The sequence below is a fragment of the Galendromus occidentalis genome, unplaced genomic scaffold (assembly GCF_000255335.2).
Source record: "Galendromus occidentalis unplaced genomic scaffold, Mocc_1.1 scf7180000077488, whole genome shotgun sequence".
NCBI classification, from domain to species: Eukaryota; Metazoa; Arthropoda; class Arachnida; order Mesostigmata; family Phytoseiidae; genus Galendromus; species Galendromus occidentalis.
In genome coordinates this window covers 1,572,389-1,588,769 of record NW_003805476.1, presented here as the reverse complement: position 1 = coordinate 1,588,769, position 16,381 = coordinate 1,572,389, and the positions used below count along the sequence as shown (strand labels likewise).

The window sequence follows — 16,381 nt, the reverse complement described above, 5'->3', positions numbered from 1 at the left end:
GTGAGACGCTATTCCCATGTGGCATGGAAGAAAACTGGCGCGAACTCGGCGCGAATCGTGCGAAGCTGATGCGAGCTCCTCTCGAATGACTCAGTACGACTTGGAGACATAGCAGACTCGATCGCAGCGATTTCTTTCCTTCTCTCGCTGAAAGAGCAAGCGTGGTGATTTTTCTGGCGGACCCTTGAATTGATCTGAGTGCGCACTCCAATTCGCGAGTGAGAGATAAATGAGGACAAGAATCAAGAGACGGCCATCGGGACAGAGCGAGGAAATGATTAACGAAGAATTAACTCTGGAGCCGTAGCTGTCAGTAACTGCAATTTTTGCGCTCAAATTCCGCTTTGTGTCATTAATTTCCTGAGACTGCGCCTGTGAAGACCTGTCCCTCAAAGTGCCTCCTCGCGAGACGCGCCATTTCGCTCCCACTAATTATGCTCGTTCTCCGAGAGGAATTCCATGGCTCTGACAAGGTATGACGATACGACGTTTACCCTGACTCGTGGATTGTCTCACTTCCGGTTCGATTGGAACAATTTCCACCTCCCGGGGTTCTCATGGAGCTCCGGGTGCGAGGCTCGAGACGATTTTCCCAGAACTCCGATATCCACAATGTCAGCCCATCTTTCGATTTTATGCGCTCCGGGAAACACGGATAAAATGATAGCAAATCAGCTTTGTTTCTCCGATATTCAAGTGTACATCCTTCTTGTCGTAAGGAGATTCCCAGTCTTCACGCTCCCCGAGTCGAAGAAGGTCAGAGCCCGGAGGAGCGCATATTCTGTTTTCTCGGTCCAATAAAAGCAGCTGTTGAACGTGTGTTGTTCGATATTAGCCTCTAGCGTAGATGGATCGGCGCGAAGACAACCGAAGTGCCGTAAGTGCTTCTGAGCGAGCAGCGGTGCTTCCAACAAATAATAATCGCCGATGTTCTTCTGTCCACAGGTTGCGGCATTGCACTGGATTCAGCGTAATGTAGACAACTTCGGCGGGGATCGCAGTCGGGTCACGCTCCTGGGTCATGGAAAAGCAGCGGGATTGGTTCATCTTCTGGCGATGTACCCTTTGGCGAAAGGTGAACAAGAATTCGCCCACCTTCCCGCTCCCACCCAGTAGCCAGGGGTAGCTGTACTGCGCTCAACACATTCGTGAACACTCGCACCTACACAAATACACACTAGGTGTCTACAGCAGTAGACTTGGAAAAAAGAGAGGACGACCGCTGAGCTGTGCGGCCGCATCACCCTCGGCCTCGCCCGGAACACGTTCCAAACATTTGTTACCCGTCATCGCAGTCTCTAGAGTTTCATCTCTTCTTTTGTTCTTCTATTTCTCGTTTCACTTTCTGAGACGACGGAGATCATGGGAATTCCCGGACGAATTTCTCTCCTGCGGACGCTTCCCGCGAATGTTCTATTCCTGCTTTTTGTTTTAAGTATTCTCGGACATTGCTGTCCTGTTCCGTTGAAATATTGTCTCGATGAACGAGAGAGCGAAAGCCCACTGGAGAGTGTCACCGTCACCGCCTCAGCTCTCGCTGTTGCCATCTCTCTCGAGAAGAAAAACGCTGGATCGTGTCTTTGGAATTGATTCATAAATCAAAGTCGTCTACCCATTCATAGTTTAGCGCATGCGAGACGGACAGGCATCCCGGACGGACTTTTGAGGTCATGGGAAAAGGCCTCCAAGGGCGAGCGACTGGACGCAGCCTGACGCGGTCGAATTTTTTAGAAGGCCCATACCCACACATGAACTACCGTTGAGATATCTTTCTCGCGTCGCGTCTTGTTGAGGACGTCTAATTTTGACGAGAGGTCTCGATACCTAAACCTGGACCTCAAGGAGAAGCCTCTGAAAGAATTCAAAAGCGGGAAAGGCGTGCGGGGAACATGGCTCCAATGCGGGATGACCGAGTAGCGGAGCTCACCACCGCGTACCCACAATAGGCATTCCGCTTGTGATCCAACGGAAAGTTGTCTATCGAAGTCACATACATATGTATCCGCGAGTATGAAGGCATAACTGCTCGACGATATTTCAAGTGAGCTCCACGAGCAGGGCTTCCTCGCTGTCGACGCCAATCAGGTGGGAGCAGGAAGCCGCTCGGGAGGCAAGAGCAAGGTCAACGGTTGTTTGTTCTGATCCCCGCCAGTAGTCAATGGCGGGCCGGTTTTTTTCCTCCTCCGGCCGCTAAATCACGGGCCTTGCGGGATCTGTCTGTCAGCCTGGTCAGCTAGCTCTGCAGCAGTGGAGAGGTGAGGAATAATATGGTCGGGAAGGAAGAGGAAAGGAAAATACCTCCCACTGGCAACAAACCGCTCTGGACGCAGAAATAGGCTCTCAGTTTGCTATTCGACGAAGCTCCTGCCTCTCAGGAAGAAGCGTGGGCTTCTTCGTCGAAATATTCCCTGAGACCTGTCAAGCCCCTTCGTCGCATGACCCCAGGCCATACTACCGAGTCGAGCGAGGAAACAAACCACCTTCATTGAAACTCAACCGACGGTTTGCCTCAATGACGTGGATGTTAAATTTTATGATAATTCAAAGCCATATCCAAACTAGCTCATCCCCCGGGATCGACGTCTCAGCGAACGCAGCCCCGCGGAAGAGTTTCGGGATGTGACGCCCACGTCCCTTAAAACAATGCATACCTGAGCCTCGCGAAGCGAATTCCCACGCGCTTTTTCATAGTCGTCTCCGTCTAGAGACTGTCAACCACGCCCTCAGAAAACGCGGTAGCATCCATTATTATCGGATTTGAGTCACAAGCTCGTGGAAATCTCGCTTTCTCGTTTTCCCGCTCGCGTCCTGTTACTTGAGCTGCACTCCGGACAGCCTGAATTCAGCATGATTCTGGTAGCAGGTAGATACGTTTTCCGTATAGCATACTACACAGCCTTAGTTACGCTCCGGGGAGCTTCTATATGGAACCTTCGTATAATTGAGGATTCGAAAGCTTGAAACGACGTTACCGTGCGAGATTTTCGCCGGTCTCTTAATTAGAAAGCGCGCCGCCCGTGCGCTCAAGCGGATCCATGTGGTTCACCAATTAGGCTTATAGAGTCCTTCGAACAATCGCGAAACTGGTTCTGTTTGAGAGCCGGCGCGGCCCAACTCCCTCTCGTTGTCGATAATTCTCTTCCACCGTTTTTTTTTCCTCTTACCGACCTCGACACCCACACGGCACCGCTAAACACCTGAGATATTATTCCTCGGAGTCCCGCCCCCCCCCCTCACGGATCGGGAACGGAGCAGGATCGCGGTCCCAGTCCTCGGCCAGATGTGAAACTCGATGGAAAAGCTGATTGTGCGTTCATTCGATCAGAAGTGAGCAGAATAGTCCGTGACGGGCACTCCGCCGTCGTACCAGAACGATCGGAGCCCAATCCGAGCCAATCAGGGTCATGTACCTTGATAGTTTCGGTTCTGCTCCCAATCTGGCGACGCAAACAACTTGATTCTTCGATCGAGCTCCGTCCCTTAATCATGTTGACGGAACGCCGTGATATCCTCCATCGTTGCGTCGCCGGAACGACAACAGATCGTTTGGGCGAGCGTGGTGGCCAATTTCGCGACTGGTCGTAATCCCAGATCGCAATTTAGCGGGCTCCGATCGCGGGCAATGCATATTGTCGCTGATGCTGGGCTGAATTTGTCGCAAGACATGTCTGTCCAAACGCGAGTTGTCCACACAATCTATTGCTTGTGCGTCCCGTCTGGCGGACGTCAATACGCCCAACGGAAGGCCGGGCGCGTAAAGCAAATTATCCTGTTTCGGGAAAAACGAAAGAGGCACAGACGGTGAGGACGAAAACGGTTGCGACGACAATTCCGTGTCCCCTCAGAGCTTTTCCGCGGAAGGCCACGCAGTCGACCAGGCTTTAGGAGAGTACCTCCCTAGTTTTCCTGCTCCACGCTCCTTCTTTCGTTTCTATGAGCATAAACGTTCGGACCCGCTGTTGTTGGCTCCGTAAGCTACGTGGCCTCCTCGCCGCCGGTGCTCCGTAAGCAGCGGAGCTACGTTTTGGACTTGCGCCAGCAAGCCAACGAGTCACAAATCGGTCGCGAGATATGTTTCCTTTGGCCGCACGCCCGTGCTCCGACCAGCTCGCCTGACTCCCCTTGCTGGTCCCGACAACCCCCTCCCCACCCCCTGGCTGGTCGGCCGACTGGCTCCTTCTTTTGCTCCACGTCAGTGGTCGCGGTGCCGCCGTCGAGAATATCGGATCGGAGAGCTGCGGTGACTGCGTATGAGATACCGTTAGATACCAAAAGGCTGAGCCAAATCTCCCAGGCAGGATAGTCGTGGATGCGACCCGTCCGAGACGATACATCGGAGCGTCGGCACATGCACCTTCAAGATCCCTCCCCCATAAACATCCGGCAGGGTTGGATCTTCATAATTTCCATCTTTTGAAAGAACTCGATGTTCGGGATGTGGTCTGGAAAACAGGTGTCGTAGCTCGCGCAGCGGCGGAATCCCTCAGATGAATATATAGCTCGTGGAGGGAGGAGAACACAAATGCTACAAGGCGGCAGAATGGGACGTGGAAACAAGCTCCCTGCGGATGAGATTTGGTCTGGCGCCAGATTCCGCTGTTTTCAGGACGATGTGAATACACAATGTAACAAAGACCCTCGGGGAGCCTGGAGACTGACAGAGATACTGAGCGAGATGAGCTGACATCCAACGGGGGCGTCGTGGAGGAGTGATGCGTTGGGGGGCTTATACCGAGCGACATGCGTGCGATGAAGGAAGTTTACTGCTCGTTGCCCGAGAGTATTCGCGGGCGAAGTTCCAGTCGCGTACATTGACTAGTAGTCGCTAAACTCCTTGAAAAGACGGGCTCGCGAACGGAGCTTCACTTCCGGCGCTCCTGGTCGGAGCGGAAACTCGCGCTCGTCCATTTCAACCCAAACGTACACTCGAGCGCAATGTTACCGAGCTGTCGAGGTCATCCGTGGATTCTAAACTGGAGAATTCCGAGAACGAGGCGTTAGCTGACGACCGGTTAGGGGGGAGGGGCGGATTACTCGTATCCACTCAGCGAAAATTTTCGTTCGGACGAATTCGTCGCTGGCAAGAGCGTGCTCTGAAGGAGCCGCGGATCGGACCCCTGTCGGGAGCGAGGGCCATGGCGTTGTCCCCGGTGGCTGCTTTCGGGGAAAAAGAGAGGAAAGGAGCTAAATAGCTTTTGGCAACAATACTAATTCACTAGTAGCACCGAAGTCTTATCTGAAATGAGCACCGCAGCAACAGCAAATAGACAGGCAAAAGCCTAATCCGCTGTAGGAGAGGCACTCGTTGGGGAGAGATCGAGGGAGAGAGCGGCAAAACTTTTGGCATTTGAGTGGCTCGAAGGAAAAACAGCAGAGCCTATCCGACGAATAAAACAGGTGGCAGCAGACGTTGGAAAGTCGCCAAACCTGATTGAAATAAGAAAGAGGAGAGTCCTACAACTCAAAACCTCACGCGAAGGTCAAATTTTTCCTTCGGGATTCCCTCAGCATCAGGTGTCGGGATCCAGAAGTAATTCGTGAACCATGTCACTCCGTCAGGATTACCATCGAGTCGACGGTTGTCCTGTCTCGGCTTTGTCCTGACGTTTTCGTTCATGGCAACGGCAGTCGCATACGGTCTCCTAGTGTTTCAGTTTCACCGGGGCTGAGTCTCTTCCCCGCACGGCAACCTTTCCTCTCTCTGGACTACTCTTCTTCAAGAAATGTGTTCCCTCTCGAGCTATAAATCATTTTCCTGGTTGTCGACAGCAAACTTTCGGAAAGGAGGAAACGGGATGTTTCATCCGGAAATCGTACTCGCTGCAGGTCGCAAATCCGCCTAGCTAGCGACAGCTCCAGAGAAGTACACCATTAAAATATCCCCGCGCGACATGAAGCCGCTTCGGTTTTCCATTCGGAACGATCTTCCGACTTTTCTCCGTCTCCTGACGCTTGCCACACCCATCTCGGAAACCTCGGCTCCGTAATCGCGAGCTTTGCTTTCACTTGCGATCACCGCGTGCCGCGAAATTGAGCGATACCAGCCACAATCTGTTGACTGTTTGTTGTCGAGACCGTCTCCCTTGGGAGAAAGTGCGAGAAGGCAATCGTTCGCGCCACGGCACGTGTCACTCGCGTTAACGTTGTCGTCGTTGTCGTCGTGGGTACAGTAACTGTAGTGTTTGTCGTTGAACGCTGTCAGCGTGTTTGTTCCTAAAGAGAAATTCCTACGCTCGACTTTCCCAAGGGCACCTTTGGCGTTTGCGTATTCGCGACGGTAACGTCGGTCTCCTTCTTCTCGATCGCATCCTTTGTTCGTTCCGAGCTCCTGGGGTGACGGGGAGAGGGAAACAGAGGAGTTACGCAGCCGCATTTGCTGAGACATAAAGATCGCTGGAGACGCCATGCAACGAATTCCCTCGAGCACGCCCAAAGTAAAAACGCTTGACCGACCGACGTATGAGAGAGACGAAGGAAAAAGCGGAAAAATTCGAACCCCGGTCGAATTTCTTTTTCGCGAGTCGACAGTGCTGGCACTCGCCGAGACATTCACGAAACCACGCGGGGAAACAGTGCCGCATCCGAGAATCCGAGCGGGTTCGAACCCCGGAAACCGACAAGCGGGCCGGTCGAATATTCGTTCTTCCGTATGGCGGAATCCGAGCGAGAGCGAAGGACGGAATCGATGCTTGTACGCCTTTTAAATGGAGTTTCATTCACAGATCTCTTCCGCTCGGTCGCGCTAATCTCCGGCTCGGCGCTCTCGCCGTGGGCTCTGTGTCAAAGTTCCAACGCGGACTACTTCGCTAAACAGCTAGCCGAAAGACTCGGCTGTCCGACTCAGCCGTCTGCCATGGTCAGTTATCCCTCATAGACTAACGTTTAGGCTTAAAGCTTTTGTTTGTCCTACTGCATATTTATCAGGGCCGAACCGCTTCCCGGGAACCTGAGCGCGGTGTTGGATGCTGGATCTAATTATTCGATGGCTTTAATCCGATTTGCTGTTAATTTAGTCCACTGACTTGCAGGTCGAATGTCTGCGACACAAAACTGCAGATGAACTCGTGGAACTGTCGCGGTTCCCGAATGAAGTTCCGGACTATCTATGCGGACCCTTCGGGCCTATCGTCGACAATAGGTGAGGGCATTTCTTTCGTCGCTTCGGAAGGAATTCGGTCGGATCGATCTCACTCAGTCTCAAATCGAGGGGAAGACATTCCCTGCTGATTTTGTTGAGCACGTTGTTCAATGATCTAGCCGGAATTTCGCGACGATGTTGGTTTTTGTGGTGAACACATGGTTCGTGTAGCAATTTCACACCCATGCCGAGCTGACAAAATACCGAAGAGTATCTTTTGCCTCCGTTGACGTTTCGGCAGTGATCTCTTTCGGTTGCTTCGGGTCGAGTCGAGATGAATCACATGGACCTCCGGCTGATTTTGAAGTTGTTCCTCGCAAAGAGTCGGAGCACTCAACTCCGAGTGTAACTTTTCCATATCGAGTTCGCTGTTTGGTCCGTCGTTTCAGTGTGCAGTGTAGTGTTAAGGTCGACTGTTTGAATGATCATCTTCTTGTACAAGCGTAATCTGTTTTTGGCCCGTCCATTCTATCTTCGTCCGTTTTGACGTCTCTTGTGCGAGCGGTCGTGGTCTCGAGTGGAACTTTTTTCTTCCCGACCGGCATTGACTCGCCATAAGCTAACTGGCTTGTTCGCTTGCCTGCCTGCCCGCTCCTCCGGCCGTTGGCAATAACGTCCGCGGAGCGGCTCAGCGAGCCGTTCTGTTTGGTGGCTCTCGAGCTCCGTAATGAAATTCCTCGGTACGGATTTCCATTCTGCCATTTTTGCGCCAAAAGAAAGAGCTTCTCGACAGGGACCTTTGATGGGGAGCCCGAGCCTGTTAAAGGGAACTCCGGCGATCGCAACGAGAGCAGCAGCGAAATTAACATCAAAGATCGCTCACCGAGTCCGAACAATGGCGGCTCCCTCAGGAGTCAATCATTCAAAGCCCCTAATTGTCTGAGAACTTGGCGATACGGGATGGGAGTCGAGTAATAAACACGGACCCATCGGAGTTTTCCGTGAGGGTACTCCGTACCGGCGAACCTTCCGCGGTAGCGGAGCGATTCTTCGGACCATCTCGATCTAGGGGAGAGATTCTCTCGGTCCCTAAACGTTCTGCATGCCTATTCTGAGTCTGAGGGCGAGGACTCATTACGCCGACTCCCGGTCCGCGGAGTCTATACGGAAGTTCGAGCTTGGGGAACTCCCGAGTTCACTCGCTCGGGGAGGCCGAGCGACCTGTAATCGGAAATCAGGATAAGGACCCTGGATGAGAGAGCTGATGATTGACCCCGGTTCTCGCGGACCGGAGTCGGACATTGAGTTCGGATCATTGTCGAGATGCGGGGCCATCTGCGATCGTGCGGTCTGTTTCAAAACTCTTTCGAGGACCCTCGAAGCTGGACCGCAGACGCGGAACCGAGACGGCCTCACAGAGCGACTCGATACGTCGATTGATCGACCCGGTTATTTGACAAGCGATCGGTTTGCAGCCATTCGGAACGGTGGCCTAAAGAGCGGATAGCGAAAGAAAGAATCATATGGAGCGACCGGCGGGTTCTTCTTGTTCGTTCATGCGGGCTCGGACGAAATAGAGTCGAAGAAGGGTCTCATCAAATCCGCGGACTTGTTCGACCGATCGACGGCTTAACATTGTCCGCCTCCTTTTCCGGCTTAAGTCAAACGCTCCGGGCGATTCCCCGCAGCTGTCATATTTCACGGAGCGGACTTATCTCCGCACGCTTATGCGGACACATCCGAGAGACCGCTCGCTCCGAATATCCGCTGTTGAACAACATGATGAGCGGGGGAAGGCGACTCCGTCACGATCCGGATCGTGCTTGTCGACATGCCCCGTATGTCGAAGCATCTACTCTTGGTTTCCGAGGAGAGAATCGTCGCAGTTTCTGACGCGGCGAGCAGCGAGCTCCTCGTGACGCATCGACGTACACGTATACTTCTCCGGGTCTTGCTCAATTTTTCTCTCCCTGGGACACCATGTCGACAAACGTTCCTCGCGAAAGGGTGATTTTCGGGATTCTGCTCGTTAGTGTCCCGGAGTCTTAGTAGAGCAGGTAATGCAAGAGATCGAGGCAATGGGCATTCGTTAAATTGCAGCGTAATCACCGCATTGGGCGTCCGAGCCGCTTCGTCTCAGGGGCCGTTCACCGAACACGACCTTCTATGTGCAGTCACTGCCTCGGAAGCGATGTCCATGTTCAACGCTGAGGAGCGTCGCAACGGCATAGAGGTGAGAAAGATTCCGTGCAATGCTCTTGGAGATCCCCGGGTGACCTGGAAGATTATCCGTGTAGCCACCGACTGTGTTCATCCGATGGAGCGGGACATTCGAGCTCGATTAGGGCTCGGAGCAACTGCTACGGCGGAATACTGCCTGGATAGGGCTCCGCAAACAGTTAGGCTCTGCGGAACGAGACTCCGGAGTCGGGGGTTTTCACACAGAGGATGAGCCGAGCTTGCGATGCGCCACGACCTGGTCTCTGACTCGGATTTTATCGTTCGCAGACGAGCCTGAAAGATCGCCTCATCAGAACATTGGTGAGAAACACTTTCGACTTCCACCAGCAGGTGAGTGAATACGAGAGTGGCCGCTCAGCGGGAGACAACTCTCGACGATCCGCCTTCGAGCACAATCACAGTACTGACGCATAAGCCGACGCACAACGAACATACCGAGCAAATCCTCAACGAGAGCCATCGAAACAAAAAATTGTGTCCGCTTACTCGACGTGACCTGAATATTCCGTCTCTCTAATTTCTACATCGATGCTACCTGAGCTTCTGAACATGCAAGTTCCATCGAGCAGGAAATCTACCTCACTGTGGCGAACGAGTACACGGATTGGACCAGGAGCCTTCAGACGAAAAAAGACGCTCTGGCAGATACGGTCGCCTCTTTATCGGATGGAACTGTCGTCGGACCTGTCATGGAGACAGCCGTTTCACATGCAGCGGGTGCTCAACAAAGGTAAGAAAACCTGTTCTCGGCCAGCCTAGATTGCTTCGCTAGGCTCGCAGAGGAGCTTGCCTGTACAAGGGAACCATTGCCATCATCGTCATTGTCAGCCGAGCTCGTCATCCGAGTTCGCTCTATCTCGTTCCTTCTCTTCGAGCTCTCTCCCTTTCTGTACCCAATAATGCGCGTTTTTGCGGCTCCAACCGTCTGCGAGTCTTTTTTCCCCTCGCTGTTGTGAGCAGCAATTTGCTAATTGACACGGCAAACGGAAGCACGCGAGTAAAAATCGCGGGAGCATCGACAACAGCGATGGGAGCATCGACGAACTACCGCTAATCCCGGACGATAGGGCAATCGACGAATCCGGCAGGAAAATCTGTCCGTCGAGTGTCGGAGGCCTCGGGAGTGCCGGGACCGAGCCGGAGTTCGAGACGGCCCCACAGCCGGAGTTCGAGACCGCATTTTTTCCGTGTCGAAGCAAATAGAGACCTTTCTCTTTTCCTTACCTTTCAGTCGGTCAGGAGTTTCGACGCACTTGCTCGTCCTCTCTCAGCCCGAGTGTCCGTCGGCTTCGAATGGCCATCGAGAAGCTCCCAACTGCGATGGTTATCCCGAGGTTATCCCTAAGGACCTCCTCCAGCTGCTCGGTGTACCCCTTCGTTCGTCTCAAAGGTTCGTCCGTCAGAAGGTCAGCAAATCCAGTTAACAGTTCTTCCGCTTTTGTGGCTCCAGCTGGCGCGGGAGGCGGCGCCACCGTAAGTGCCACTAGAGGCTCGCAAGAGTGGCATCCCACGCGAACGGTGGGAACGAAGTGGACCTTTTGTTTAAAAGTTTGGAAGTTTTCTGGAATTCGGAATATCTTTTCATACATGGCTCCCAGCGCGCAATACCTACCAGTATAGAGAATTCTTCCCTCACCACCCCGTTCGGTAGAAGAACTTAGAACAAAGGATAGCGCTTTAGAGCGGAAAGAATCGAGCCTAGTTGATAGTGGATCGCACAGAGGGAGTCGAGTGAGGACGCCCTCGTGATCGACCATCTCAATCTGCTGATCACGCTCGCAGAGCCGAATTTCCTCTGTGATCAGCTTAACTTGAAAGATTTTTTTCCCCCCGTCGTCGTACACTCCTCGCGGTCGCTCTTTTGCTGGCTGATTTGACACCACGTCTCATTGTCTGTCGAACTTGGTAGGAAGTAGTCAGCTACCATGCTTTCCCCGCCGCCTCCTTAACGGATCTAATCGCACGGAGGAACCCTCTCACCCATATCGCCGTTTGAGCGAGCACAGATCAGGACGAGATATCAATTCGATGCGCTTCAACACGATGCGTAATATCATAGTGGAAGGCACTAGCACCTAAGTGCTTCCATCCTTACAGTGTGCTGTACCCGGAGTTTTCGCGACAGGACGTCCAGACCTCTCAGACGCTAATCCTCTGCTTGAAAAACTACCTCCGTGATGGGTAAGAAATAGACAGGGGAAGAGGAGAGATTTCAGCTCAAGGCGTTTGCTCTAGGAGTCAGACTAAACTGATGGCCTGGGATGTTTGTTCTGGAGGGAAGTCTCCGATAGTGGACGGATAATTTTTCATTCAAAGGAGTATCATGCTGTTTCCAGGAATCCCAACGGTCCTCCTCGACCTCCGAACTCACATCACCCGACGAGATCGAAAGACAAAGAAGAGACCGTTGCCTGGCCGCTTTTTGAGCCGATTCACAAAATGCACCTCATGTTGACAGGTAAATCAGAACTTGACCTCTGAACCAGAAGGGCCGCAATGTTTCCATCATTCGCGGCGAACACTCCGATCTGAAAAGAGCATCTGGAATCAGCAAGCCGTTGCTTGTGGGAATCTAGAGCTCCGGCCGCTAGGAGCGTTTTGAGGTTTGGACCCCCTTGAAATTCGCGAGGCGGAACTCTTGTGCAACAACTACTTACTCCCGTTGTTTCCCCGGAGACGACATGTTCCGTTGATCTGAGGTTTCTGAGAGCAAAACTACTGGCGTTCTTCTTCCGGAGTCTGCTCTCGACGCTGTCTCGGTCGCTGCCCTAGCGAGTCGTTGGAAATTCTAAAACTTTTTTCCAGTCTGAGGGTTGAGGGCGCGAGACAGTATGATAATGCGTCAGCGCTTGCCGTTTACGGCCAAACGCCGTACTTTGATTCCGTGGTTTCGCGGATCGTCGTTCTTTCTCTCTCACTCCCTAGACGCGGCGCTATGCTGGAGCCGTTCTAAGGAATGCGTCGAGAATCCCGTGGGACTCGAACCTTTCCAACATGGCTTCTGGGCGGCGAGTGGCGAAGACTCACTCTGCGTCGAATGTGCGTCTGGAATGAGCTGCGACCCGAGGACACCACTCCTGGAGTCTTCATGACAGTACCGGAAATTCTGTGCCCACAGGACGTCTCTTTTCGACGGGAGAGCTAGCTGAAGCAAATGGGATAGGAGTGTGTTCGAGGGCGACTCGGGAACGGGTCTTGAGCGAGCGGGATTGATGATAGGCCATAAAATAAAACATTGACATGTTTGAGGACGTCTTCGCCGGAGAAAACCTCCGACGTCCCTCTGCGGGGGGCTCAAGTGCCATTTTCCTGGTTTTCAATCCCCGTTCCAGGAGATGTGTTCCATGCTTTACAAGCCGTCACGCGCCGACATTCACAACCTCGTAAACTCTTTGCGGACTGCTCGTTACAGTGACTTATCCACTGCTCACTCAGTCAGAAATACACACCATACATACACGCTCATATCTACTTGCGCGCGAATACAGGCGCGGATATTTTATTTTGATGAGATTTTCGGGGTCCTTCATTCGGGGAGCCATACCTCGGATATCCCCGCCATAAACAGAATTTTCAGATGACCTATATGTCACCGCCTCGGACTCGACCGCCGGATATAGCGCGGCTCGAAGCAGTCGCTCGAGGGGTCGAAGGATCGCTCCATGCGTGAGCTCTGCTCGCATTCGGGAACGAAATGCGGTATCCATCCGAAACCTACATATGTCGATCATGAGCTTCTCGCAGGATATTCCCGAGAGTCTCACAATCAGCACGCGAAAATCGGGAATCGTGGCGCGTATACCCGGCTGATGCGGAAAACGGGGAGTCCTCGAAATGCTCCGCTGTAGGGAGTCCTCGAAATGTTGCTTCGCCAAGAGGCGTGACCGTTTCTCCCCTCGACATCCGGCACGCTCTCCTGCGCGTGCTCACGCGGAATTCCTCATTTTCGCTCTGAATCGTCTCGGAATTCGGTGAACCGGGTTCTTCTGACGCACACCTCTGCGACAGCGTCTGAACGACCTTCCAGCCTTTGCTGGGAAGTCTATTTACTACTGTGCAGTCTGGGAGCGACTGAGTTTAAAGATCAAAGAGCAGTCGGGCAGAGTAGATTCCCCGTCACTGCCTGAGTGAGATGAAATAAGTTTAGAATTTGAATAATTAGTTTGAGTCTGCAAGTTTCCACTGAGCTGTCGGGTCGACGTGAAGCAACGGGCTCGGATTACCGCAGTTTAAGATCCGTGCGGTGTTTGAAAGTTGTGGGAGACTTATACATATCTAGACTCCTTCAGCATAATATCATCCTGCACTTGAGTGACTCCTTGATGCTCCAGGAGCTTGGGTCCTGTTCCATTCACGTTCAAATGCATTCAGACCGACAGGATCCGCCCGCGCAGAGCCAAGTCGTTCGTTTCTCAGAAGTTCGCGGTAATCACAAGAGATGCATGCCGTCAGCGTACGTGGACGACTTCGGGGAACCGCTTGACTTTCCCGAATTCCGACCGCGGCTCACGTTCTAATAGCAGGCCTTTGGTTTTGCATTAGCGATATCCTGGTGCTCTCGACCGCCTCTGTGAATCCGTTTTAGTGAGGAAAACATCCCTTTGCTTTCAGATGGAAAAGCACGGACAGGCAGTCATTGGAACGCTCATAGACTTTCAATATGGAATCGTCTGCTGCCGGCGTTGCATCGACCTCCTTCTCGAACTGTCAACCATCTGTCTGCTGCTCAGTTGGAAGCTCACCAACTGCACCAGCTGCTCGAGGATTCGGACAAGGCGTCGTCATTTGCTGGCACCGTGCGGAACGTGACGTTTTTTGCAGCCCGCTCGGAACCGTCTCTCGAGGCGCCCACCACCGCTCTCGCGCCGACCGTCAAACTCACCGCGAACGGTACGTCCCTCACACCTGCGCGTCCTTATTGTAACTCGGATACTGTTCCTCTTACTTCTCACTCACTATTCGGAACTAGAGCATTACGATTGCGATATGAATCCAGCGACGCTCTGTATCGAAGGAATGAGAGGTACATATGTACATTAAAGAATTCAGGATCACCATTTGCCTAGGTGGGAAGGGATGGAAGTCTTCCGAAGCGACATGCTATGCGTAGATTCGTGGGTTCGCGTCCAGACTTCCTCGCCGTAAACGGGTGGACGTGCGTGTTGGTCTGGTCAGCTGTCTGGCCGCTGCTCGGACGCCTCGACCAGCAATTAGACAAACTGGTGAATCGAAAAATGTTCTAAGTCACGCTACTGGTAGAAAAACGAGCCGAAGACTTCCGGAGGTTGGTGAGCATCGCGCGTGTGTGGAGGTTGAACGTATTCCAACGGTCGACAATCGCATCCACCTAAACCTCATCCGCCCACCTCAATGGGGACTGAGAATTTGATCACGAGTCGAGAGACACATGTACTTGCCGTACCGGCGTACCGGACGTTTTTTTTTACTCGTCAGGAATTCGGCTCCTGTGTATTCGGATACGTTGGAGTATCCTGGCCCTCGGCATGCTCGTTCCGGCCCCGGCTCCGATGCCATAAATTCACTGTGGCCATTCGCCATTCACGCACAGTTTTCCTGACTGTGGGTTTTTCGGACTTGAACTATTGCTGCGTGATCGGCCACGACGAACACATCATACGATGGAGAGGAGCTTCGGAATTGATAGTCTCCATGCTTGTCCGACGAGAGGAGTTCATTCCACCATTCGCGATAAGCTCCTCGGGGAGGGACCGAAATCGAGGGTCCGAGTCCTGAGCTCATCTTTTCCATCGTCGAGCGGGGGTTTGTTTGGCAGTAAGAATCGAATCAGTTCTTCCCGTCGTCTAGAAAGATCGGCTATCGTTCAATACTCGGGCGTGCTCATCTTCCGCAGAGACGACTCCTTATTCGAATCACGGAGATTCTTGACAAGAAATCCGTTTTCCAGAAACGACCTAGTCCGTCGGGGTCCCCGATATCGGGAGGGACGATCGGAGGTTTCCCTCCGTGACAGAATCTCGGCTGGAAATCGTCGGCGTCAGGACGAAAAGAGGAGAATTCCAGGAATCGAGCGCGTTCTACTTTTCCGCCGGAGACGCATCTGCGGAATGAATCATCCTCCGCGATCAGTCAAATTTTGCGATCGTGATCAGCGCGACGCCGACGGTCCGGCACAAAATCTCGGGGGAATCCTTCCTCATGAGCGCAGGCCGAAACTGAAATAGCTCCGAACCCCTGTAACTTGACCGCAATTTTCTATTTTCTGCGGATTATTTTTCCGCCTCATAATTACAGCGCAGGGAGTTGCGGCAGATTCGGTGGTCCGGGTCGGCTGCGATGGAGGCACAGAACGCTGAACAACCCGATTCTCAGGCTTACACGGACGATGAGAAGCGCAAAAAGAATGAGGTGACATCAGGCTGCCGTCTTGGACTGGGACCTCTTCCAGATGAGTGCGGTCAGAGTCCTCTATCGTACCAAGTCCGAAAGTGGTCTTGATAACGGGCTCGAACGCTTAGTGAACCCCGCCGTTGACGAGCCCGCGCCGTTTTTCTGCCTCGCGGTGGTGCGGCCTTCCAGTCGGTCATTTGCTCTGTTAGTTACTTTGTTGCTCGCTCGGAGCGCAGGCAAAACACCCGGTCACCCATTTGGCAAGCGGACAGACGGGCGGAAACTACGACGGAACAACGCCTGGAGGGTTCCCAACAATGTGACACCTCCGGCTACTTGAAGGGTCGGCCGCTTCTCTGCCTGGAAGGGTGGGTTGGCTGGCAGGTCGGCACCATGACCGCCCTACTGAACTCGATGAAGTCTTTTGCGGCGTAGACGCGAACACCGGCACGACCATAGCCCTCACCGCTCTCACTGGCGGCCAGCGTCCACGACATCGCGGCTCGGCTTTTTCTTTTTCCGTTGTCTGCTCCATGTCCCCTTCCGCTGTCATTTTTCTCCCGCTCGGGCTCAATGTCCTCAACGGCCAGATAGCCTGGAGCGTAAAAGCGCTAAAGTGCTTTCCTAGCCAGTTACGACAAGACGTGTGTGTGGGGGGGGGCGATAGGGGCGGTCGCGAGACACCGAAGGAAC

At 53.1% G+C, this 16,381-nt stretch overlaps 1 protein-coding gene across 1 annotated transcript in view; it reads left to right on the top strand.

The window, feature by feature from the left end:
• Positions 1-16,381, top strand: part of LOC114828384 (neuroligin-1-like) — a 33,678-nt gene that overhangs the window by 10,624 nt on the left and 6,673 nt on the right. Inside the window, exons 6-15 of the mRNA XM_029112291.1 lie at positions 946-1,075; positions 6,723-6,856; positions 7,029-7,138; positions 9,179-9,311; positions 9,587-9,649; positions 9,889-10,049; positions 10,551-10,709; positions 11,417-11,500; positions 11,656-11,777; positions 13,931-14,209. Of these exons, the coding sequence (XP_028968124.1) occupies positions 946-1,075; positions 6,723-6,856; positions 7,029-7,138; positions 9,179-9,311; positions 9,587-9,649; positions 9,889-10,049; positions 10,551-10,709; positions 11,417-11,500; positions 11,656-11,777; positions 13,931-14,209 (1,375 nt within the window). The remainder of the gene's footprint in view (positions 1-945; positions 1,076-6,722; positions 6,857-7,028; positions 7,139-9,178; positions 9,312-9,586; positions 9,650-9,888; positions 10,050-10,550; positions 10,710-11,416; positions 11,501-11,655; positions 11,778-13,930; positions 14,210-16,381) is intronic.